Source organism: Pelmatolapia mariae, linkage group LG16_19 (genome assembly GCF_036321145.2).
Source record: "Pelmatolapia mariae isolate MD_Pm_ZW linkage group LG16_19, Pm_UMD_F_2, whole genome shotgun sequence".
NCBI classification, from domain to species: Eukaryota; Metazoa; Chordata; class Actinopteri; order Cichliformes; family Cichlidae; genus Pelmatolapia; species Pelmatolapia mariae.
Genome location: NC_086241.1, coordinates 12,663,815 through 12,689,135, shown reverse-complemented (window position 1 = coordinate 12,689,135; position 25,321 = coordinate 12,663,815). Strand labels below are relative to the sequence as shown.

Below are 25,321 nucleotides of genomic sequence, written 5' to 3'. Positions count from 1 at the left end.
AGCAGGACAACTACATTTGTACGGAAAATCTAAATTTCAGTTGTTTAAATAGACCAAACTGCTCCGATCTTAAGGATGTGATTGTAACTATGTGTTCTTTTTCCTTCAGGTCAATGGAGGGTAGGTCATATTGTGCCAATCTTGGAACAGTCTGACACCACTGATGCTAAAAATGACTTCAAGGTTACATCTTCTAGAGCTATAAAAGGAAAACACAAATCAGCCCTGAAACGAGGTATTCAGTTAAGTATTAAAAGGGTTACTCTTGTTGTCCGCAGATGCTTGTTTGAATGTAACTGTGGTAGTTAAGACTGTTCTGTCAGAGGATTATAAGCATGTTCAACCATACATGCAGTTTACATGATGTCAGTTTTGTTATGCAGTACACATTCATTCTTGTGTGTTGCTGAAGTCTGTTTTATGTAACTCATGGACATTCGGTACAGACAATGCTGTGCACTTTAAAAAAAAATCTATTATTTAAGTAGAAAAGAATTTCAATTATTGTCTTTTTTCCATGAAACAAGCTGACGTAAAAAAAAAAAGGATTAAAAAAAAAAAAAAAACACTTTGTAAAGCATTTATTTTGTTGGAGATCAACTTCAAATGACCCACTTAATGGATTCTACCAAGCACACTGAAAGTGCTGAAAACTCTTCTGAGTGTTTGCTGCTGATTTGCAACTGATTATGCTCACACTGGGTGCCCTTCAGCTTAGTAAACAATGCGCCTGCTGAAATCACTGCTGTCTCACCAAAAGCATTGTGATATGGTTTGATATTTGTCGTGTAACTACATTAAGCCTTATATAACACGCAAGTCTCTACTTAGATGGGCAAATCTGGCATACAGCTGAAAATGAGGGCATGACAGGTAAGGAAAATAAGAGATAAAAGTAAAATAACAAACTTTACCAACAGTTATTGTTAATATAAGTAGCCTGAGTGATTAATCTAATTTTCAATATAAACTTGTTTAAACAGCTTTAAATAAAGAGTATCTTGAACACACCTGTTTAGTTTTTGTCTGTTAAGACAAACTAAACAAAGTAAAACAAAAAAAAAACCTTTTTACTTTTGTAGATCCTGCAAAAATGTAGACAAACAATTTGTGAAATGATCTGTCGTAACACAGAGCAGCAGACAGCAGTTATAATATTTTTAGAGCTATATACATATTTCCAATACAAAACCAGATCAAAGAACTTCGTAGAGTTTGTGTAGAGTTGCAAGAAAACATTTTTGAAAACCATCGGTATTGCCAGGGTTTCCGGATTCATTATTCAAAATGTTTAAACCTTTATTGGGAAAAACCCCCAAAAAACGAGTATGCCTCACAGTACATGCTGGAAAAAGTAAACGCCTCAATTGAGCAACCTGTGGAACATCCATTCGCAGGAATGACCTCAGACATTTTCTGTATCTGCTAAAGAATCTTGTACCGTATCTCATACAAACGTTTAACATTTCTGCGTCGTCTTAGTTGAACAGCTTTCTTCTAGTCATGCCACAGCATCTTGTAATTTACTTTAGAAAATGGTGGTAATTGGTGTGTGCTTTTGGAGTGCCTTTGTTCATCATTTCACTCAACATTTTGTAAGATTTTGGTCCTTTTGTTCTGTAGTTTCTTGATACAATTTGGAATTCAGTGTACACGCTGGTAGTAAAGTTTTCAAGCCTAAGGTAGCAAAGCATCACTGTGGTTAGAAAGAGGCTTTGATGGTGCTGTGCAGGGCCTTTTTTCCCTTTGTGGATTTTTTTCCATTAAGTTAACTTACGTCTCCTTTGTGCATTTCTTATAAGTATCTAGTTTCTTTTATGAACCTTAGAAGTTTCCCTTTTTTTTTTTTAACCCAACAGGGATTTCTTTTGTGGTGTCCTTTCACTGATTAACACCATTCTTATTCAGTGTTTTTGTATATTAAAGACTGTCCACTATATGAAAAATTGGTATGCGTGCTCAGTGTGAGTACACAACCCATTTAATTCTGTATTTTGTAGATATTTTTGCACATCTTTCAGGACTGCTTATTGTGCTCTTGGTGTGGTCTTTGCAGGACAACGACTTCTAGGGAGAACAACCATCCTAAAACAACTCAGCTCTGATTTTTATCTTGTGTGGATTCATCCAGGTCTTTAGAAAAGCTTTTACTAGACCATTTTCAGCTCCAGCATCGATCACAGCATGAGAACAGCAAACCTTGTCAGTAACCAGACGTATGTGCTTATTTATAGGGAGGGGCACCTCACTTCCAATCTCATCTCATCACTTACTCTTTCAAGCCTGCACTGTGAGCCTTAGCTCAAACTGTTCAATAAAAAAAAAAGGACAACTCTTGGTGTGTTTGTTTAGTTAGATTGTGTTTATAACTGTCACTTAGACATCCATCAGACAACATTATACGAGTAACCAAAGGATTTACTATAGAAATGCAGCTCTAAAGGGTTTCTGCCAGTGTGCTACAAGCCAGAGAAGCTGCAAGTTGACCTCCCGCTGGTCCTAAGGTAAAGCTACAGCCATTAAGTTAAGCTAACATGGAGAGCACAACAGTGACTGCATACCTTGGTTCCAGAAGGGAATTTTCCATAAACATTTCAGAATTTTTTTATATAAAAGTTTTAAGCCTTGAACTAAGTCAATCAGCTAGAAGGTGAATCATTAAATGTTTGAACGTGGAATAAAATAAGTAACAGAAAACAAAAAATAAAAACAAGTGGTACACGATATTGTACATATTTACTTCGAACAGTGACAGAACTACTAAGCCCTTAGTGTATTGAAAGTGCCACTTCTACTTTTTTACAATGTAAAACTTTTCATTATTGTAGTATTTTAGAATAATAATTTGGAAAATACTTTGTAGTTTGTAGTGAAGTATAGCCTAGTTATCGATATGGTATAGTGCTTCTTTCCGCTCACTAATTTCGGAAATTCCACGCTCACTCAGCTATCTCATTATCTCACCAATCAGAGACATTGCTGGTTCAAATTACAAATTTGGGTAGAGCAGTTATTTTCCACAACACCGAATAAAAAGCTTTCGTACTGAAATACGGGAGCAAACACCATCTTTTCACAATGTCGTAAGTTAAGTTTTATATTATATATAAAACTATTATATGACTATTATATGTTTCATTCATGCTGGAAGAAAGAAATAAACTTGTGATCTTTTATCTCTCTCTCGCCATCTCTGACATTTTGGTGGATATATTGTTCTTTGTGTTAATGCGCAATCGGTGATTAGCTTCAATATGGAGGATTGATAATGCTGCATGAAAAGAGCACAGTGTTAAATTGTAATGAAGCATTGAACTCTCCCATCCCCTGCCTCCTCTACTGCAGCTGGTTGGGTTTAGGAACGTTTCTGCCAAAAAACTGTGATAGGCAGAAACCAAGAGTCCAATGTGTACACTGTCAGCAGAATATCCATTAAAAAACTCCTATCAGCATCACAGAAATGAGCCTAATATGAGTACATCATTTCAGAACTCTGTGTGAAACTCAGATGTTTACCCCACCCTCCAGCAGACTTATTTACAAAGATTGCTCAATCAAAAAGACCATTTTAAACTCCCCTACAACTAAGTTTTTTTTAAAAAGTTCCATGTGTCTGCATTCTCTGGATCTGTCAGCCAAAATTGCTGCTGTTTGTCAGCCATGTTATAGTCTGTATATGACACCAGGCACTTGCCTTGAAGTGGACCTGTTCCCCAAGAGCACCAATTACACAGCTGGTGCTGTGAGTGCTTTGTTAAAGCTGCATTAGTGCAACTCGCAGTTTGGCAACTCTGGGTAGCAGCAAGGCTTAATTACTAAAAATCATGTAATGCAGTGACAGAAAACAGCCCAGCTTAACATTTTGTTCTTTTCTGTGACTGCAGATTGGAAAAACTTCTGTGTTTTGCAGCATTTGTTTTTCATTCTGACATGGCATTCTGATAAGTATGTAAACAGTTTTCTCCTTAACTAATGTGACTCTTATGCCAGTGATAGTTCTTAGTCATTTATGTTAAAAACCATCAGTTCTATAACTAAGAACCTTCATCGTTTCCACAACATGTATTGCAGCCTTACTGGGTCATAGTTTATAGATCAGTGAGAGTAGTTAGACCTGCATGAAGCCGATAGCCTGAAACACTTGTCTACCTTATTAAAAGGCACACATTTGATGTCTTGTACGGAGCACCTAAAGGAAACAGAAATGGAAAGAAGTAAAAGCATAATAATTGTAGCCTTACCTGAATCCCAATCAGGATGCCCTTCTGAGGCAACTTAAAGCCTGTGGACAGCATAGCTTTTAGGAAGGCAGAGTAAATGTTTGGTCCAAAACAAGCTACCTGCATCAGAACACAAAAAAAAACAAAAAACAAGAAACAAGAGAAAGTCTTTGAACTGATTCTACAATTCAGACAGAATAATAATAATAATAATATTATATATATATAATATATCATTATTGAGTTGTATATTTGGAAGGGGCTTACCTCTCCAGTGGAAGCCATCTCACAGCGAAGCACAGGATCTGCATCTCTTAGTCGTGGCCAGGAGAACATGGGTGCCTGGTAAAAACATTAAAAAGTGGAAGAAGTTTTTTTTGACAAGACTGTGAAAAAAAAATGAAATGTCACCAAATGTGAGCTAATACTAAAGCTCTGTCACTTGTTTTTTTTTTTTGTTTGTTTGTTTTTTTTTTTAATTTCTCCAGTTTGCAGCTTTAACCAGCTAGGTTAATATTTGGTTTGTGGGATCAGTTTCCAAAAATAAAAAAATAAAATCTTCAACTGAAGTTTAAAAAATGGTTTCCAAAGAGCAGAAAAAAAAACTACAAAGAAAGTGGCAGTCAGCTAAGAATATTCTTTAACATTATTGGTCAGTATCATCAATTATGGTTACAGTCTACTGAAACCATTTCAGAGATTTCATGATGCTGCCACCTACAGGCGGAAGAAAGCTTGCCATTAGGAGTAACAGCTAAACCACGCAACAGCTGTTTGTTTATGGACTACAGAAAAGAAATGGCAAATACTGATAAATACAGTGTCATATAAATTAATACCAATGTTTTTTTTTTTCCCCAAAACAATTTGTTCTACAGAAATGAGAAGAGGAGGCATGGTATAATACAAGAGAGAACTGCTAAGACTACTGGCGTGGACAGCATGAAAGAGAAAAAAGTGAAAAGTAGTGATGCTTCTCAAACTGCAGACCACCACGAATAGGGTTGTGGCATTGTCTGTGTCCACACACGCACACACACACAGGCAAGGGCCACTTGGGGGGGTGGGGGATTCATCCTTGAAGCGGGCTATCTAATCAGCGAATGTAATGTTAGCATACTAATGTAAGAAGGGACGAAGAGAGGGGAATGCAGACAAGGGACCAGCATCTTTATCGTGCCTTTGTTCAAAGAGTCAGAGAAAGGCAGGGAAGTATGCAGAGATAAAATGGCAGAATGTAAAGAAGAAAGAAAATGAAATAGAAAGAGGGGCATGTATTGAGAATGAACAACAACGAGGGAAGTTTTAATGACGGAGACAAAAACAGATATAAATTCAGAAAGACTGACAAAGACACGTTTGAAGGTTTCTGAGTAAAACTGTCCATTTGCGAGTCAAATGAAGTGCTATGCACTTTTACCTGCCACAAAACTGCAAAAACCCAAGCAACATCATCCTATTCTAAATCATTAACACTAAGAAGAAGAAATGAAAATGGAAATATAATGTAGGCACAAACAAAAGAGGAAACACAGGGACGTGTTTAAAAAATGCAATCACCGACATCCGTGAAGATTTAGCTGTCATGAGATACGAGAAAGCACACACAAGCCTTCATAAACAGAGCTATTAAAAAGGCTGCCCAGTTTGGCCTATAATTGCTTGTTCTTCAAATGCAATGGAGTGTGTGGGATTGTAGGACTGTTACAATATTCCAGCTTTTCCAATCTCAACATCCTACCGCCTGCCACTCGAAACGGAGTACAACTGTGAGTGTCCACAACATGAATCATGTTATCTTCGGGCACCAGCTGAGCTCCAGTGGAGAAGGACATGAATCTAGCAAGACATTTTCATGTAACATTGCTGTTGTTTTGTCTGCTTTACTGGAAAAAGCACTTGTACGAATGTCTTTATACTCACAGATAAATGGAACTCAGGAACTTGACAGATTCAGAATTCTTGGAAGACATTTTAACAAATACGAATAGGGAAGACAGTTTTCTGAAAGTTGACGGCATCTTCATTCTAAGAAGTAAAACAACTGCCATTCTGAGTAAAGTGCTTTTTCTATTACAAACGCAATTATGTGGTAATTTTGACGTTTTTAGCTGGCTCATGCTAGCTGCTTGCATGGCTGTAAGGATTCTAGGAAACAAATAGTGCCTGGATAGTATTCTGGGTAAAGCTGCACACTCACTGCCAACTAGGGGTAAGCCCTCTGAGGATTGTGTTGTAAGTAGATAGCTGGGGTGGTGTCAATACCATTAATGGGCAGTGCCAAGTTATACAGTATTGGATCCTAGAGAACTTAATTGTTGCTGGTGTGAACCCAAGTGTTCTACGGTGCCCTTTATCATTAGAACAGCTGTAGCACAGTAAAAGTCTCATCTTCATGGAGATGACCTGTGCCTTCTTGAGAGTCAATTGCACATAACTTCAGTACTGTTATTTCAACCCATTTAGCTCCCATCCATATTCAAAACATTCTCCCAAAGACAGAAACAGGTGACAAGACCATACTAAAACCGCTACAGTCATGTGAGAAAATTAGGCCACCCTATGAAAGCCTGTATATTTAAAAATATATTTGGACATATGGATATTTAATATAAATTTTGATGATACTGAGGGATTCATATAATATAACTAAACAATTAAAAACTAAGAAAAGACTTTTTAAAACTTAATGTGAAATGCAATTTTAAAAGAATGCAATTTCTGGTGAGGAATAAATTAGGACACCCCCACATGTTATCCCACTTAAAATGGTTAAAATCACACAGGTGTATCACGTCAGGTGCACATGATCAGTACATCGTTACCCAGCATTTAAACCTCAAATTTAGTTTGGTGTGCTCCTGATTGTTCAAGTGTTGAAGTGAGCGCCATGGTGAGATCTAAATAGCTGTCTGATGCCCTCAGAAAGAAGATTGTGGCCGCTTATGAGTTTGGTAAGGGATTCAAAAAGATCTCAAAAGAATTTGACATCAGCCATTCCACAATTCGGAAAATTGTTTACAAGTGGAGGACATTCAAAACAACTGCCACCATGCCCAGGTCTGACCGTCCTAGCATAATTCACCCCCAGAGCAGACCACAAGATGCTCAAAGAAGTCATCAAAAATCCTAAAATGTCAACACAGGAACTACAGCAGGCTCTGGCTACTGTTGATGTGAAAGTGACTCTACTGTCAGAAAGAGACTACACAAGTTTGACTTTCAACTTGGGAGGTGTGCAAGGAGGAAACCTTTGCTCTCTAAGAGAAACATTAAGGCCAGACTGAAGTTTGCCAGAGCGAACGTAGACGAAGACCATGACTTCTGGAATTATGTTCAGATGAATCTAAAACTGAATTATTTGGACACCAGAACAGTAGACATGTTTGGTGTAAACCATATACAGCCTTCCAAGAAAAGAACCTCATACCAACTGTGAAGCATGGAGGTGGCAGTATCCTAGTTTGGGGATACTTTGTTGCAGCAGCACCTGCAGCCATCATAGAATCCATCATGCATCTGACTGTGTATTGGGGGGTGCTTATAGAACATGTGAAACCATCTGTTAAAAAATTGAAGCCGAAGCAGAACTGGACACTGCAACATGACAATGACCCAAAGCATACCAGCAAATCCAAAACCTAAGTAGAGAGTCCTGGAATGGCCAAGTCAAAGCCCTGATCTAAATCCCATTGAGATGGTGTGGGGTAACTTGAAACAGGCTGTACATGCAAAAAAAAAAAAAACCCAAAAAAAACAAAACAAAAAACCTCAAACATCTCACGAGCTGAAAGAATTCTATAACTGAAGTTATATCAGCCAAAGGGGGCAACACAAGTTATTAGGGGGTAGGGTGTCCTAACTTTTTCCTCCATTAAAATACAAATTTTTGTTCATATCTTTTTTGTGATGTGTAAAATGTTCTTAATTATGGTTGTTTAATTGCAATTAAGTCACTTTCCTTCCCAGTAATACATGAAAACATGATAGGACATTGATATGTGAACATTTCAGGATGGCTCTGTTATGCTGCATTTGTCACCTCAGTGGTAAAGCTTGCTGGTGCTCTGACTGATCATCACTACCAATAAACCCCAGTTAATATTATTCCTGTGGTTCTCCAACCAGTTGTTGGTATTTATACACATATGTGAATAAAGGCAATACAACTGTGAAAAGCAGCACAGTCTAAAATTTTCTTTTCGTCTTTTTCATAAAAATCACACCACCAGCAAGGGGAACAGCAAAGCACACTTCTAATTTGAGAACCGTTTTTAGTTGAAAAGCTTGGAAGCATATAATTGGGCCAACTAGAAACCATTCTAAGTTCTTCTTTTTTCTTAAAGAACGGAAGAAAAAAAAATCTGTTTTGGCAAGATTTTTTCTTACACTCACACACAGAAAAAAAGAAATAAAAGAAATCTGCCAAAATCAGAAGGGTAGCTGCTGTGCGTCTCAGTGGCATGCAAGACTTAAAAACAAACAAACAAAAAAGTTTCTGCTAAGTTCAGACTAAATTGGGTCGCTCTCATATTGAAAAAAAAATGAGAATTGCGGAAGAAGATGAAAAAGAAGAACTATTTATCCCCCCATCCAGAAAGCTGACCAGAATTCTTAAGGAAATCAATAAAAAAAATAAAAAATAAAAATTTCCCCTTGCAGATCACTTTATTATTAGGTACATCTGTTCAATTGCTTGTTAACATAAATCATTATTCATAATTATATGTTACCATCTTAATGTATTTAGGCATGTAGACGTACTCAAGACGACCTGCTGAAGTTGAAGCAGAGCATCAGAACAGTAAAAAACTATGGAATGGTTTTTGGTGTCTCACAGGCTGGTCTGAGTATTTTAGAATTTTGCAATGTACTGGCATTTTCGCACGCAGCCAACTGGTTCAAAATAAGAAGAAATGTCCAATGAGCAGCAGTTCAACTAGTTATTTTCACCTAGAGAAGCCAGGAATCAGAGGACAATGGTCATACTGCACAGAAGACATCTCTAAGCGCACAACATGCCAAACCTTGAACCTTGTTTTCTTAGCACACTTTGGGGCCCTTAGTTCCCTACTGAGCATCATTTAAATAGCAGAGTCTACGTGAGTGTTGGCCACGCACACTCCTTTATGACCACGTTGTACAGATCTTCAGTTTCCAGCAGAATAACACACTAATGTCACAAAGCTCAAATCATCTCAGACTGGGATCCAATCCAAGGGAGCACCTTCGGGCTGCGAGGGAATAGGAGATGTTTGTCTTGGATGTGCAATTGACAAATCAATAACAACTGTGAATTGGCATCATGAGAGCATGGCCCAAAATCTCTGAGAAATGTTTCCAGCAACTTGATAATTTTATGCCATGAGGAATTAAGGCAGTAATGAAGGCAAAAATGGGGTCCAACCCAATACTAGCAAGGTGTCCCCAGTAAAGTGACCTTTCTGAGATTCTATTAACTGGCCAGGACTTTAAGATTGGCCACTCCTTCAAGCAGCCTCCACAACAAACCATAATCATTTTTGTACATTTTTAACAGTATGGACTAGTCATGTATGATAAGAGGAGTAGAATAAAGCGTATATGTGGCCCCATAATTCTGGTACCTGCATGTACCCAAAAATATAAAATATTTCGGAGCAGTTTGCACAGGTCAGCAAACACTTTAAAAAGCAGGTGCAATATTTGAGTGTTTAAAAATTACATAAAAGTAACCAAAACACCAACTGGAAGATGTGCCACATGCTTTGGTGCCAGTATCATGAGTGTTACTAACATGACCTCCTCATATTTAAGTGTTTAAGAGAAGTGTCCGTCCAGCATGCTGTTTCAAGTGTACATTTTTCTCCTGGGTCATTAAACTCACAAGAATTTGTCTTAGAAGTTACCATAATGCAGTAATTCCCCACGGTCAGGGGACAAAGCATGTAGCAGCTGGAACTTACATTTCTTTACTAAATGGCTTTGAACTGGGGAGCGACACCAAACCATCATATCCTGCTCAAATGTTGTTTTCACGCTCTTTCTCCTCCTGGTATCGTAAATACAAATGTGGTGTTATTCCTATGAGTTTGTATATGGAGACAGAAATTACACAATAGGGACTTGTTAGTGAAAAGAAAAAAAAAGAAAGAAACATTGCTTCAAACGAGGGGCCTTCAGAGAGAAAACAGGCTGCAAGACTAAAGCTTGTGAGGGAATAAGACAGATAAATGACAGTGGTTTCTCTGGTGGTAATAACATGTGTCTTGTGATGATACAGTGAGGACAGTGAGGATAAAGGTGGTGAGAGGGGATATATTGATCAAACACACTTTAGGGCAATTTTGCTGGATAATGTTTTTTTTCAAAAATCACACTGTGTTTGCAGTCGGGTTTGATGTTGTGGAAGAAATATGTTTAACAGGAAAAAAAGAAAATTAGCTCTGCTTTGTTAAAACAACTCAAATGCACCGAGGCAAGGTTTCAAAGAAGTCCCATATCAGTCAAGGGGTATGAAGCCTGTGTCATACTCTCCAAGTAAACTCTGGAAGTCTAAGCCTGGCGCGTGGAGAATTCAGAGCTCTGATTAATATTCCTTACCACCGCGCAGACTGGAAATTGAAAACTTTAGGTGGTGGGGAAGAGTTGGGGATTATGCCTGCGTGATTGGTTTCAAACTACAACCATTGTTACGGCAGCTCTGTTGTAATTAGAGAGAGAAATTACTTCAGAAAAAATAGCTTTTGAACAGCTGGCGACACGTAAACGCTCTCATACCCAGTCTAAGAAGTAAGCCTCCCAGTTGGTATGAGAAAGCCAGGTACTATTCTCCTCATCATGCCTAGGTATAACGATGAAGGAGTAATTGCTGTCTTTGTTATGTGAGCCAACGCAAGCTGTATTAGTGCAGCCTGCAGTACGTATAACAATACCATGCATGTAAGGCTCTAAACACGAACTCATTTACAAACCATACAGGATAAGGCAATTAGGTATTTTTAAGGAAAGGTAAATGACTCTTTCACACAAAACACACTTGTTCCCTTTAAAGTCACCATTGTGTTTGTGGTCTGCTGCAAACTACAGGGGTTATAGGAGACTGCTAGAGAGATATGTGAAATAGTGCAACCTGAAGCTCAGTGACAGCGAGGAGAAATAGACAGAACTACCACAGTATCATTGGATTGCCCTGCCCATTTGCAAAACAGAGAAGCTTCACCTCCATTTGTCCAAACTGGTGTTTCTGAGATTTCTGGGACAGCCAAAATATGCAATATGCTATACTGTATCAAATTGTACTGTTTGTCCATAATACATGTGCTATTTCATACTTTGAAGGGAAAATGAGATGTGCCTCTTGGCTTCATATTTGTTTTCCAGGATTAAACTTTACCTTAAAATGATCAAGATGATGTTACAAGATTATACTTTGTAATGTTAAAAACACTAGTTTCTCTCAGCACTGTTGCCTCACAGCAAGAAGGTCCTGAGTTCAATTCCACCATCAGGCCGGGGTCTATCTGTGTGGAGTTTACATGTTCTCCCCATGTTTGCGTGGGTTCTCTCTGGGTACTCCCGCTTCCTCGCACAGTCCAAAGACATGCAGTTAATGGTGATGGGTGAATGTGAGTGAGAATGGTTGTCTGTTTCTATGTGTTAACCCTGCGACAGATTGGTGACCTGTCCAGAGTGTACCCTATCTCTTGCCCTAAGACAGCTGGGATAGGCTCCAGCCCCACAGCGACCCTGAAAGGATAAGCAGTATAGAATGGATGGATGGATACTTTTCTTATGGCCCTAAAACCCAAAAGTCAGGATTATTACATTTACTTAAGTGCAAAAAAAAAGAATAGAAAAAAAAGAATAGAAAGCTGGTATTAAGCTTGATCTCAAAATAGACAGCTGCATTTTATAACACCACAGCACAAATACTGTTGCTACTCAATTTAAAGAGGCTTTCACTGTGCAAATAGAATGAAATTCAGAAGAACTAAATCATTTGTAATTTATTTGTTGCACTTTGGAGTGTTAACAATGACTATCTGTGTAATTTCTCAAGCCAGAGAGCTAACAACATGTTTTTGGCCTGAAGTGTCAGGCGACTGCTTTAATGTACACACATAAACACAAAAGTGACATCTGAAGAATTTCATGCAAGCGCATAATGGAACCATGGTTAAATCTTCTATTACATTAGTGTGTACAGACTCTAATGGGCATGGGCTGAAATAATGAAAAATAAAAACGGTTCCTTTGTCTGTTCAGCGATTCCATTTTTTCCTGCACAGAATGACACTGAACACACAATCACACAAGTGCGTTGGCAGCATTTGTGCCCACTGGCAGCAAAATAGGCTGAGCACAGGGTTCTATGGGCATGCTGAAGAGAGTCTTGAGTACTGCCAGACTGATTGTTTAAAAAAAAAAAAAAAAAAAAAAAACACTACAAAAAGCAGAAGGACTGAAAACAGGGTCACCTGACTCTTCGCATTGACAGCTGATGACCAAAGGAGAATTTAGGGCAGGCACTTAGGCTGACCGGAGCAGCACTTAGGGGACATTTTGGCTAATCACAGGAGCTACTCTGTGGCCTCCTGTGGGTTGAATCACAGGGCTACTTGGGATGCTCAACAATAGCAACAGTATATGTCAAAACCTTGAGGGGAAAGTTGCAAGCCTGGTATCCCAGGTGGTCAATTTTGTAGACCTCCTTGGACAGAGGCACCGCTTGGCACCAGGCAAACTTTACACTACAGCAATGGAAAAGTTTGCAATGACAATCAAAGAGACCACACATCCCTAAGGGGGCCCCACCTGACTCCAGTCGCTCCCACTGCAAGTGGCGTTTCTGATTCTGTTTAAACGAACGTAATGAGTGAGGCTAGTCAGTGAAAAAGAAGAAGAGTTAACCTTCTGGGAGTGAAGAAAAAGGAAGACACCAGTGAATAGAGCTGATAACAATTAAATATAGCTTTAAACACTGCATGGTCGTACTTTCTCCCACACTCCATATTATCCATTATTGAGCTACACACGTCTGTTGCTACCATGGACGTCGCACGCTCGTACGTCATTGTCATGAGACACTCACAAACAAAAATCACGGTTTAGTAACGCAGTAACGCAGCATGCTTATGGGAAAGTAACAGTATTCTAATTACTCTTTTGAAATAGTAATCCCTTACTTTACTCATTACTTGAAAAAAAAGTAGAGCTGGGCGATAGAACAATAACGATATGTATTGCGAAATAACTTTTTCTCGATAGAAAAATTTAACTATTGCGATAGGCCTCATCTCTCGTCCTCTTAAAAAAAAAAAACAAAAAAAAACAGCCAATCCAAATTAAGTAGCGCAGAGCCGAACCAATCACAGCCGCAGCGTCACGTCACGTGACTTGTTATGTACAGCACAAGTGCCAAGGCGCACATGTGTATTTGTTTTTGCAGCCGGGCCGCCCGGGTAATGAAGGAAATGAGTTTGCCGACTAGAGAAAAATCAACCGAGAGCGTGAGTGAAGGTTACCGAAGAAAAAAACAATGATGGTTCCAATGCCGGAGAGCTTATCGAACGGAAGGGCCATAGAAGTTCCGTAGTGTGAAGGTATTTCGGCTATTTCAAGTCTGACAAAAAACAGAGTAGCGCGCACTGTAAATTGTGCCGAAAGCAAGTCTGGAAATACAATAAACCGGTGCATGCTCAATCTCTGACTGAAAGCGCTAATTCGTCATTCGGCTTTTGTCAGACTAAAGTCACTGTTAAAACTGTTTGAAAAGCTAAGCTATACAACAAGGAGAGATTGACAATTTCCTTTTAGTTCTCAGTTTATTTGATATTGACAAAAGTTAGTCAATTTTGTCTGTTCTTCTGTAAAACAAAGTAAGATTTATTTTTAGAATTAAAATTTTGTTTCTAAGTGGAATTGACAATTTAGTAGTCTGTTTGTTCTATTTTGAAACTTAAACGCTTTAGCAGCTGTGTTTTGTGTAGTTTGCAATATTTGCCTTTATTTATCTGAAACTGAAGTCTCATGTTCCTTAAGCACATCTACCCTGTTGAACTGCAGATTATTTCACATTTTACTTGTGAGCAACGGCACATTTAAATCTTACAAATATAGTTATTTGGCTTATATCGTGATATATATCGTTATCGCCAGAAATGAAAAAAACATATCGTGATATGAAAAAATCTTATATTGCCCAGCTCTACAAAAAAGTAATCGGCCCATCTCTGGTCCTAACACCATTTTACTATCAGTACTTTATTAATATTTATTAATACTATCAATTAATTCGACTAACTATGACAGGTTAGTAAGCTGCTATAGCCTACATTGCTTTTCCATTCTTCATGCTTGGACACAAAGACTTACAGAGAGTTGGAATTGTGCTTCCTCACTTACGCTCTCTTTTTTTAAACTCATTCATTTTGTCTATAATCCAATCCATTCTCTCTGTACCCTGAAAAACATCAAAATAACAAACAAAAACATTCAAAGAAAGCCAGTCATGCATTTCCCAGCTGTAAGCTCATTTCAGTTTTCCTTCTTACTTTGATTCCGACGTAGTCCACAGGAATGATGGGTTTCTCAAGCGAGGGAAGGCTGGCCTCATCCAAAGGCTCTCCCACCATCACTTTGGTTGCCACGTTGATAAAGTCGACACCAATTGTTTTGGATACAAAAGGGAAGGAGCGTGATGCCCGCAGATTGCATTCGATCACCTACAGGATGCAATATAAAAAATATAGTAATCTGAAAAAAGTTTTTTTTCCCCTTCTTTTTTTTTTAAAAAAGAAAAAACAATTCTTTCAGTATACCATTAACTTTAAATTAAGGTTACTTAGAAGATAAATAGAAATATATAGATTACAAATGCGTAAATATACTATACAAATGCCCAGATTAGATACACACACATACACACAAATAGTGGGCGTGCATGTGCACTGTGGCTGAACACCAAAGCTGAACGCAAGGTTGATTATTAATTCGGCCAGCTTTGCCAACCATTTTAAACAACAGGGGATTTCATTTTGTGAGTGAAGTGCATTTGCTGAAACCAGGTGTGAAAATGTCAATCTGTCTTTTTAGTCACACACTGAGAGATATACCTACCATGACATCATTGCCTTTAACCAGAAATTGAGTGTTAAATGGCCCAGAAATTTCAAATGCGTGCGCGATTTTTCGGGTGGCAATTTTAACCTGAAAGAAGAAGAAGAAGAAGAAAGGTAAACAAAAAAAAACAAAAAAAAAACCACACTTAAAAATCAAATAAGACTGTTTCAATTTGAACACAAATGGAGAACATATTAAAAGCATAAAGTGCAAGGTAAACTGCTTACTTAACATGGATTAAGAAAAAAAAACCCCAGTTTGAATCACAAAAGCTGCTTTCCATTCTGCCAGTTTTGATTTCCTCCTCTGTCATTATCTGGTATTTTTTCCATTTCTTTAAATGAATCATGCAGGAGCAAACAGAGAAGCTACATGTCATAAAACATAAATGAATCATACGTGTCTTTTGCTGCATTTCTCCCACCCTTTTTTTTTTTTTAATTTATTTAATTTATTTTTTTTTTTTTTAATGGACAGATGCACCATTTTCATCAGGATACATTTTATTGATTGGTTGCATTTTCTGCTTATTCACACTGTTGTGTTTGTACCAACAAACAGGGATGGCAGTACCAGCTCTGGCTCTAACATAACAACATGTGCATGGGGCTGAAAAAGACCTAAAAGCAAGAGACACATGAAAAGCTCATTTTGTACCTAAAACTGCAGGACTTAAAGTAATTAGTACAAAAGAATATATAATATTCCAAGGCACATCCCCCCTCACTTAGCTATAAATGTGAAACTAGCTTTAAATAAATATCATAGAAAAGATCAACAGATGATCGACTGTTTTGTAGTCGGTTTCTTAAACTATTTGAATTATGGTCTCAATCTGGAAATTTGTTGAACACTAAATAATTTCTTTATATGTCATTTTTTGTGACTATAACACACTGGACACTTTCTACAAGGGACTATGCAATGTGCACCATGTCAACTTTAAGGTGACTTAACTGACCTTTTCCTGTGCCCCTTGGCTAATGGTCTGGGTTGGCAGCATTAGGGTAGCATCTCCAGAGTGCACCCCGGCATCTTCCACATGCTCTGTTATGGCATGAACCAAAACCTAAAAAGACACCCAAACGCATGCAGAAACATTAATGGAGTAAACCGGGCACAGAATAACATTTGCAAGCAGCTCACAGCTCTAATAAGACACAAAAATGTCTGCTCAAGGCAAACACTCCTTTCACAGCCTTGGTCTGCTGACCAAGAAAAAGTTTCCAAATTTAAGGAATTTGATGTTTGATGTTGTTAGCCAGATTTGATGTTTTCATACATACAGTATGCCACAACAGAAAACAGTAGCATTAACGTACAGGGAACCACGTTGAAGACGGCGACTGCTGCATGTGGGAGAAACAAATAAATCAACACTGTTTGAGACAAAGGCCTTGTATTTGTTGAAACAATGTACATTGATATGAAGTGTCTGAATAACTTCCAAAATTTCACCCAAAGGAAAGAAGATCTATATTGCCAAGCCACTCTGTATGTGTGTGAGTGCGTGTCTGTAAATGAGCTGCCGTGTCATTAGCTCATTTAAACTGCTGCTAACCACGGCATTCATTAACACTCTTCAGATAGAGCCTGTAATTAATACGTATTATCTCTGACTTTTTTACTCTCCCCCACACATACGCACACACAGTCTAGCTACAAGTAATGAGTCCTGTTTGGTATTCAATGAATGGACAGCTTGTTAATGTGATACTGAAGATAAAGGAGGGTCTGTATTCAGAGAAAGCAGAGTGAGAAAATCTACCATACAACTGAAGAGCCCACGTTCAAAATGACACCCTTGAAATGACTCTCACAGTCTAAACAATAGAAAAATAGACAAGGCGTTCAGGACAATTACCTTGGTGGCTCCTTCGCCTACTGCAGCTTAAACTGCAGATACAGTTATACAAGAATTAAAAAGTTAGACCACCAGTTAGTGCTACAGTAATTTCACATTGAAGTACAATGTAGTGTTTTCGTCTGCAAGGTCAGATTCATATGTAGGTGTCAGAGGTCAACGCTCACCTTACGTTTACTTTGAATGGGGTGACATCATGCATTGTGGATCCATTTCTCCACTCACAGTGGTAATTCAAAAAAAAAAAAAAATCTTTTCAAGCCAAATTGCTTGTATTCAACTCCTCTAGCTTCACCCCTATACAGTCAAATTACCGTATTAAATAAGGTGCGGGCAAGTTGGCATCAGCATGAAGGAGATGATCACTTCAGTGAACACTCAGAATAATATGATATGAAAAGTTACAGAATATGCAGGTCAATGTTTTTGTTTTTGATTAGGTAAATGCATTAGAGAAACATGCACTCCAGGCCTCGAGGGCTGGTGTCCTGCAGGTTTTAGATGTGTCCTTGATCCAACACAGCTGATTTAAATGGCTAAATGACCTCCTCAACATGTCTTGGAGTTCTTCAGAGGCCTGGGAATGAACTCATCATTGGATTCAGGTGTGTTGACCCAGGGTGATGTCTAAAACCTGCAGGACACCGGCCCTCGAGGCTTGGAGTTGCCCACCCCTGGTCTAGATGACATGCTGACATTAAAATTAAGCATCCAAAACAAGAAGAAAGGTAATTTAAGTGAATTTGAACATTTTTATTGTCAGGCTAGTCTCAGTGTTTCAAAAACTGATGATCTACCTGGATTTTCCCACACAACCATCTCTAGGGTTTAAAGAAAATGGTCTGAAGAAAAAATATCAGGTGAGCAACAGTTCTCTGGAACATTGTCTTCTAAACAATGGCTATAAAAAGCAACTTTTTCCCCCACTAACTCTTTAAGCTGATAAATTAAAAGCAACTCAAATAACCACTTGTTACACCGTAGATTTGCAGAAGAGCATCGTTGAATGCACAGCTGCAGAAGACCACAGTAGCTTCCCGCATGTTAAGAACAGGAAACTAACAATGCATTTCACAGACTCACCAAAACTGGACAGCACTGTTCAAGAATAGAAAAATTTTGCTTGGATGGTAGGGTCATGTTGCCATAAACAACAAAAGCATGGATCCATCCTGCCTTGTATCAATGGTACAGGCTGGTGGCGGGGTAATATTTTCTTGCCACACTTGTCTCCGTAGTACCAGCTAAATACTGTTCAACTGCCACAATCTACGTAAATGTTTCTTATTGACAGTTTCCTTTATGACCACCGTTTACCTGATTACTGCTTCCAGCAAGATAATGCACCATGTCACAGATCTCAAATCAACTTAAACTGGCTTCTTGAACAACGTAATGAGTTCACGGCCTCTATACTCAACAGATCTCAATCCAATAGAGCACCTTTGGGATGTGGTAGAAGATTTGTTGGCTGCACACATTTCTGCAGCTCATGTATGATGCTATCATGTCAATACAGACCAAAATCTGAGGAATGTTTCCAGAACATTGTTGAATTGATGCCATGAAGAATTAAGGCTGTTCTGAAGGCAAAAAGGGGGTTTAACACAGTACTAACAAGGTGTACCTAATATAGTGTACATCCAGTGCATAACTGACCTTTCTGATATTGTATTAAGTGGACTGCACTTTGAAATAGAGTTTTCCTTCAAGCAGTCATTGGAACAAGCCAAGTTGTGCATAGTTATTGTATGTGCATGTCATACATGACAGAGTAACAACACAGCAGTTCAATCCAGTAACAAAGCAATGGAAAACTAAATCTGCGTGAACTGTCAGATTTAAAAGTCAGTATGTTGAAGTAGAATCATTTAAAAGTATCCTTAACTGATCCAACCTAAATAGAAAAAATAATTTAGTACCACCATTTTCCTGCACTTTGGTTTTAATATATTCCATTCTTCCCATCAGATCTATCTGGGCTGTGATGTTTTTCATACAAGATGAATGAGATTAGTTCCACTTTATTTTTCTTCTCAGCTCAATATCTGTCCTACCTCTCAGTTTAAACTAAGGAATAATGGAAGACTGAATAATGCCAGGCTATAGAGATGAATAAAAATGTTGTGAATACTATAAATGAATATATGTTAAAAAAAAGTACTCTCAATATAAATAAAAAACAGAGTCCAGAACATTAGGACAGGTCATATTTTAAACAACGCCACACACTGTTTAAATAGTCTGGTACTTTGTGTGAGTACTGTAAGAACCTCATAATTAAACACCAAGCACATGTTGTATATTTAGCCTGCATTGCCAGTAATGCCTTTGAAGAGTAAGCCAACAGATAACATAACTGCAAAGAGCAGTGTGTCACCTTGCCATTCTTGGCCACAGCATCTACCTCCACCTCCCTGGCACCACGTATGAATTTGGTGATGACAACTGGATGCTCCTGAAAGAGAGTCACAAGCAAGGTTATTTATTTGTGGGGAAAAACAAAACTCAGTTGTGTACATTCATATTGAGAAGATATGAATCTTAAGTAGTTTCTGGCCTAGTGCCAACATCAACGCAATTTTAGTTTTTGGATTCTACCCAGTTCTGAGGAAAGTCTCTCTTCTCCTAAATGCTTTACCATTTTTTGCCATCACTTGAGAAAGCAGTGCACAGTGGGTTTATGGCACTTACTTTTGTTAACAGCTAGCCATGTGCCATTACATTACACCACATTGTACCCCGAAGAGGTGATGGTGAGTCACTGTAACATCCGGTCTGCCTCATTCAAACATAAGAAAAAGAGGTGGCACTGCCCAGGTGTTGCATTTTTCTTTTATACACCGTGATTTCAACTTCTTGTCAGTCACGTTGGAGAACAGGCAGTCAATGAACAGCACAACAATAATGTTGGCAAGCTGGAGAGATTTGGCTGACTAGGGTTTGTTTTTAGCCAGGCATGGATCTGTACCCTCTTGCCATGCTTCAGGTCCCTAACACATTGCATACAACGTCCACTTCCCTGGCCACCATCAGCATCAGGCGACACAGCAGACTGAACACCTGATCCCCGTAGCTTAACCACATACAAGTTTATCCATGTATGGAGATAAGATATTTCTATTTTTGCACACATTTTTCCTTATTTTGCTTTTAACTACAAGAGGCTGTGATTATTACTTTGTTCCAAGTCTATTAAAATGCCATTAAAAGGTTTGCTTTGGTGCTCTGAAGGTGTAAAATGTGCATGTGTGTACGCATATAGCCCTAAGCAAAGGCCCTTGGAGGGGCCAACTGCCTCCAAGCTGCCTAGGTGTTCAGTGGAGTAGAGATGGGCACATAATACTAGTCAACAGCCGTTGCCAGCTGGTAGCATTAGTTAATTGAAAGCAAAGGGACAACTTTGTGCAAAATTAATGTGATTGTATGTGCTAGACAGAGACAGAGGGACCAGTAGAAAAAAAAAGTAAGGGTGAGACATTAGAGAGTTTTATCGCAATATGTCTCTTTTGCAGGTGCAGGTAAGTACACACAGTTAAGAGTGAGCTCACCTGGGACACGTGTGCAGCCTCTTCCAAGAAGCGTTTCATCTCCTCTTCACCGTACACAACGTTCATAGCAGAGCCACTGGCACGATGCAGGCGAGGGAGAGAGAGTGAGGAAGGGAAATCAAAAGGGCACAGGAGAGGATGAGAAACAAGCAAAAGAGGAGAACATACAAGCTTCAAATGATTGTTCAAAAACGCTCATTATCTCTCCATTGCATCACTATTACCATCAGGAACAAGGTCTGGAAACAGTTGAAATAAGGAGCGAGGGAGCGAGAGAGACTGGGAGAAGAACAGCTATTTAGGTCGAAAAGCACTCCAGGCTCTAGAAAATGAGTTCAGATCTTCATCATTAAAAAACAATGGATTTAGGCTAGTTTTGTTGTGGTTGTTGTTTTTGATTTTAGACTGCTAGCTGGGCTATCCTCCTGATAGAAAAAGCGTGGTTGAGAGAAACAGGACGAAGGAAGGCCACATGCTCGGGTCAGAGCTTTATACCTTAGCTCTCTGTAGCTTAGATATAAGCTACAGAGAGCAGATATACTGTATGTCTAAACCCCAACACAAAACTGACCCTTCATTCAGGAAACCAGTGATATACTTATATCGCATTTAAATGAAGGCATATAACTGACTCAGATGCCATCTAGTTTTTGCCTCACTATTCTCAGAACATTCAAATGTATCCAGCCATTAAGATTAATCTTTAGAAAGCTGTTCAGCATGCTGTGTAAGTGCTGCTGAGTTAAAACTCGATGGCTTATGTGTCCAGTGTTGGCCAAAATCAAAAGTCAGCATTCTATTAAAAACCCCTAAAATGTGTATGCTTTAATGTCTTTCCATCCATTAGCCCAGCATATAATGGTGTCCAGTATTAGCAGGATTAGTAAAAATTGTGATTACAATGAGTTTTAGTTCTAAAGAGGTGCACATATTTGCTGGATAATGTAATGGTAATCATCATACTTTGAAAATTCAAGACTTTTTAAGGAGTAAGTAAAAATGCTGCCTTAATCTTAACCAACTTTCAGTAAAAGGCCACATGCCTGATGTAAAATGATCCTAATGTCTGACAGACAATAAGTTAGTTAGGGTTGGCCAGTTGGAAAATGCCAAAAACTCAGTCCACCAAACAGACATTTCAGTGCAAGAATTTCTTTAAGGTCTGTTTCAGTATTTCTGAGAAAGTATTAATTAGGTGCTCAGTTGTAAACCCTCGTTTGTTTACTTTCACATTCTGATCGGATTTCAACTTCCAAGACTTCCAGCCGACTCCCAGTCAGAGACATTTCACCATATCAGACACTTATTAAACAACTGGAGTGCAATAAAGTCACTTGATGCTTTTTTGTCCCCTCTCCCCCATTAATAAAAGCGACTATTGTAACTCACCCACACGATTGATATTTCACACACGTAGCAAATCTTAGGGACTTGGTATTTTCAAGAAAAGCTTTTGCAGCATTTGTTAAAAGCAAAGAATGAGACGATGTCTCAATCTTTCTGCTCTGGACTCACATCTCAGATGCATGTTTAAGTAGTAGATTTTCATGTGCTTTTAAAAGACGCAACCTTTATAAAATGGTAAAACTACAAACTAGTTTAAAGTCTGCTTTGCTTGTCACAGCAGTAACAATACTAAGCAAATGTTTAAACAACTAAATGAAAAGATGAATTTAAATATGCAAATACTATCCAGTTTTGTTGTGTGTGTGCACATTTTACTTCTACAGAAAACTGAAGTATGATTCTGACAAGGATGAGAGTGTTTAGTGTGTAAATCTGTGAATATCTCTGCATATGTACTGAGGCTGAGCAGAACACTCAAAATATATTAGCAAGTATGTCAGAGGGAAAAAAGTGAAAAAAGCTGTAGGGATGCTAAAGATCAGGATGAGTTCATCGAACACAGATGCTACGGAGAAGAGAGGAGCTTCCACTCGACTGGTATTCAACAGAAGTCACTGTAAGTGGATTATTATTCATTTCATTCGATCATAAACGGTATGATTATAGTTCCTTCAACATCAAACAGAAGCACACTTTAATACTGGTACATATCACTTGACTGAATTACATTAATGTTGCCTCGTGCACAACACTCATGGGTTTCCCACAGTCCCCTGCAGTGAATAGACAAATCCTGTTTAAAACAACATCACAGCTTGAATGTAGAAACATACGTTTTCGGTGACAGCAGACTGCCTGCCGAATCCAGGGTGCCATCATGACACCTTCTGGACAAAAGTGTCACTGCATGACTGAAGCAGCGTTTGAGTGAATGAAGTTCATTAATCATCATAACTTAAAATGTGTTTTATTCATCTAGTAATTACGCTGTGAATTAGCTGTTAAGAAATTCCATTGATTTCCCTCTCAAGTCTCAGTCAAACCAAGAGTGCACTTAGTGTGTATTTATTTAGGACAGAAACGTGGCACAAGATTTTATACTTGCAGGCCACTGCAGTCTATATTTTTTGGAAAAAGATGAAGCAAATTATCTAAAAATATATATATATTTTAAAGTATTAATGATTAATATGCAACATTTACGGTTAAGAGACTGCTGATGGAATAAGAGAATCTGAACTACCGCAACCTTTGTGATGGGAAACGAGATTAGTCTGGTTAATATATATTAAAACCTACCTCAGAACATAGGAGGGCCTCAGCAGACAGGGGTACCCCACCTGGTTAGCGAAGGCAAACGCGTCTTCCTGTGAGGAGACAGAAGTGCACAGCAGATGTATTATAGTTGGGCCAGAAATCAAAGGGAATAAGCTGCCACAACTCGGAGCTCCACATATAAATGTGCATCTTGAAGCTCCAGTGACACTGCACTAAAATTTTTGAAAAACACATCTGTCAACTGAAGTGGGATTTTTTTTTTTCCATTTCTGCAATTTTACATTTTGTAGTAAACAACTTTAATTGAAACATAAAGGTTTTAAAATCCAGTTGATATTAGGGGGAGGGTTGGGGTTGCTAATATAAAGTTGGACAGGTGCTTACAAATGCAAACGTTCATCAACATCCAGTGCAATTTTGCTTTTTATAGAATAAAAGTTCTGAAAGGTTCTGCATATTAGCCGTTTAGGACATCTGTGTAAATTACAAATACATCGGTTTTGGAGGACACAGTGAAAAAATATTTTATTCTTTTAGCATACTAAAATGTGTTAACAGCATTAAAAACTCTAAATGAGGGAGAATATTTAGTCCAGACATGACAGTTTAACCAGAGTATCAAAGTACATTTAATAATACCTAGATTCAGCTGTCTTGTGTAATTACTATGTTGTTGTTGTTGTTGTTGTTGTTGTTGTTGTTGTTGTTGTTATTGTTATTGTTATTATTATTATTATTATTATTATTATTATTATTATTATTATTAGAAAGCTTATTGATTACAGACACTTCAGATAAAAGACTAAATATCAAAAGAAGGAATTCTTGTGCTCATCCTCTTAAATCTTTTATACAGCAAGCCCCTGTTTTACCTTTTCTCAGTTCAAAAACACACATTATACTAGGGTCTCATGAACAAAGGGTGTACTCCCATATCTGCGAAGAACAGAACAAATCAAGCAAGTACAAGGGAGAAGATAAATGCTCCAAGAGTGAAAAAGCATGGGGCTTACATTCATCTCCCTTTTGAACCCCCCCTCTGTCATGAAAAGAGTGAAAGAAGAAATTGTAGGAGTTGTGGACAGAGTCTAGAAGCGAAAGCAAGGCTGAATGTCCTCCTCCTCATCATCATCATTATCATCATCGTTCTCTCTCTATTCTGTTTCACCGCATGTCTGGTCTTTTTCTCTCTATCATTACCCACTGTTCACTCACCAGGTGAAGTACCATTTACCAAACAGAAAATAGCTTCCCAGAGACGCAAGAACCATCTCCCTGAGGCTCTCCTGGAGTTATTCCAGCCAATTAAAAACATACCGTTTCTCAAAGACTGGCATGAATATAGAATATACGCAAACCTTGGAGAGAAGGAACTCTATCTGTGTGTGTGAACTAGATAATCACTCCTCAGTGGTAACTGAATACAAGAGCAAAGGTAATGGAAGAGACATTTTAGCACCGACTGCAGACATATTTCCACAGTGCTCCGCATGTTCCACAGAGCAGTCTGCCAGTGTTTCATTCAGATGGAGCCAGGAGTGAGTATAGCCAGCCAAATACAAGAAAAAGACTAAAAAAAAGACATGCACGTAGTAGTGAATAGTACCTTTGTAAGGAATATATTTTAGAAATAATAAGCATGTGTGTAGAAAATTCTTTCTAAATATGAAAAATAATGCTAATTGAAAAATCAGAAAAAAGGTATTTCCAAGGTCAAATATGTGCATCAGTAAAATCTGTGTGGGGTTTGATGATCTTAATATTTTTCGTAGTTTCAAAATTTCTCATCCAAACAGTATGATTGATATTCATAAAAGGAGTTCCCTGTAAACCATCAAGATCGTCTTATAGAAACGAAGCAAAACTCTAAAAGAAAATATACAGATGCCATAGCTGAGCAGACATCACTTGGCTGAACCTTGTCAAAATAACATTTCCAATCACTTTATGTTCTCTGC

The 25,321-nt window shown here is 38.3% G+C and overlaps 1 protein-coding gene across 1 annotated transcript in view; it reads right to left on the bottom strand.

The window, feature by feature from the left end:
- cps1 (carbamoyl-phosphate synthase 1, mitochondrial) overlaps nt 1-25,321 on the bottom strand; it is a 58,236-nt gene that overhangs the window by 5,710 nt on the left and 27,205 nt on the right. Inside the window, exons 27-34 of the mRNA XM_063498209.1 lie at nt 23,385-23,452; nt 20,739-20,814; nt 19,568-19,645; nt 16,285-16,392; nt 15,321-15,410; nt 14,756-14,926; nt 4,488-4,562; nt 4,242-4,340 (exon numbers count right to left, since the gene is read on the bottom strand). Of these exons, the coding sequence (XP_063354279.1) occupies nt 4,242-4,340; nt 4,488-4,562; nt 14,756-14,926; nt 15,321-15,410; nt 16,285-16,392; nt 19,568-19,645; nt 20,739-20,814; nt 23,385-23,452 (765 nt within the window). The remainder of the gene's footprint in view (nt 1-4,241; nt 4,341-4,487; nt 4,563-14,755; nt 14,927-15,320; nt 15,411-16,284; nt 16,393-19,567; nt 19,646-20,738; nt 20,815-23,384; nt 23,453-25,321) is intronic.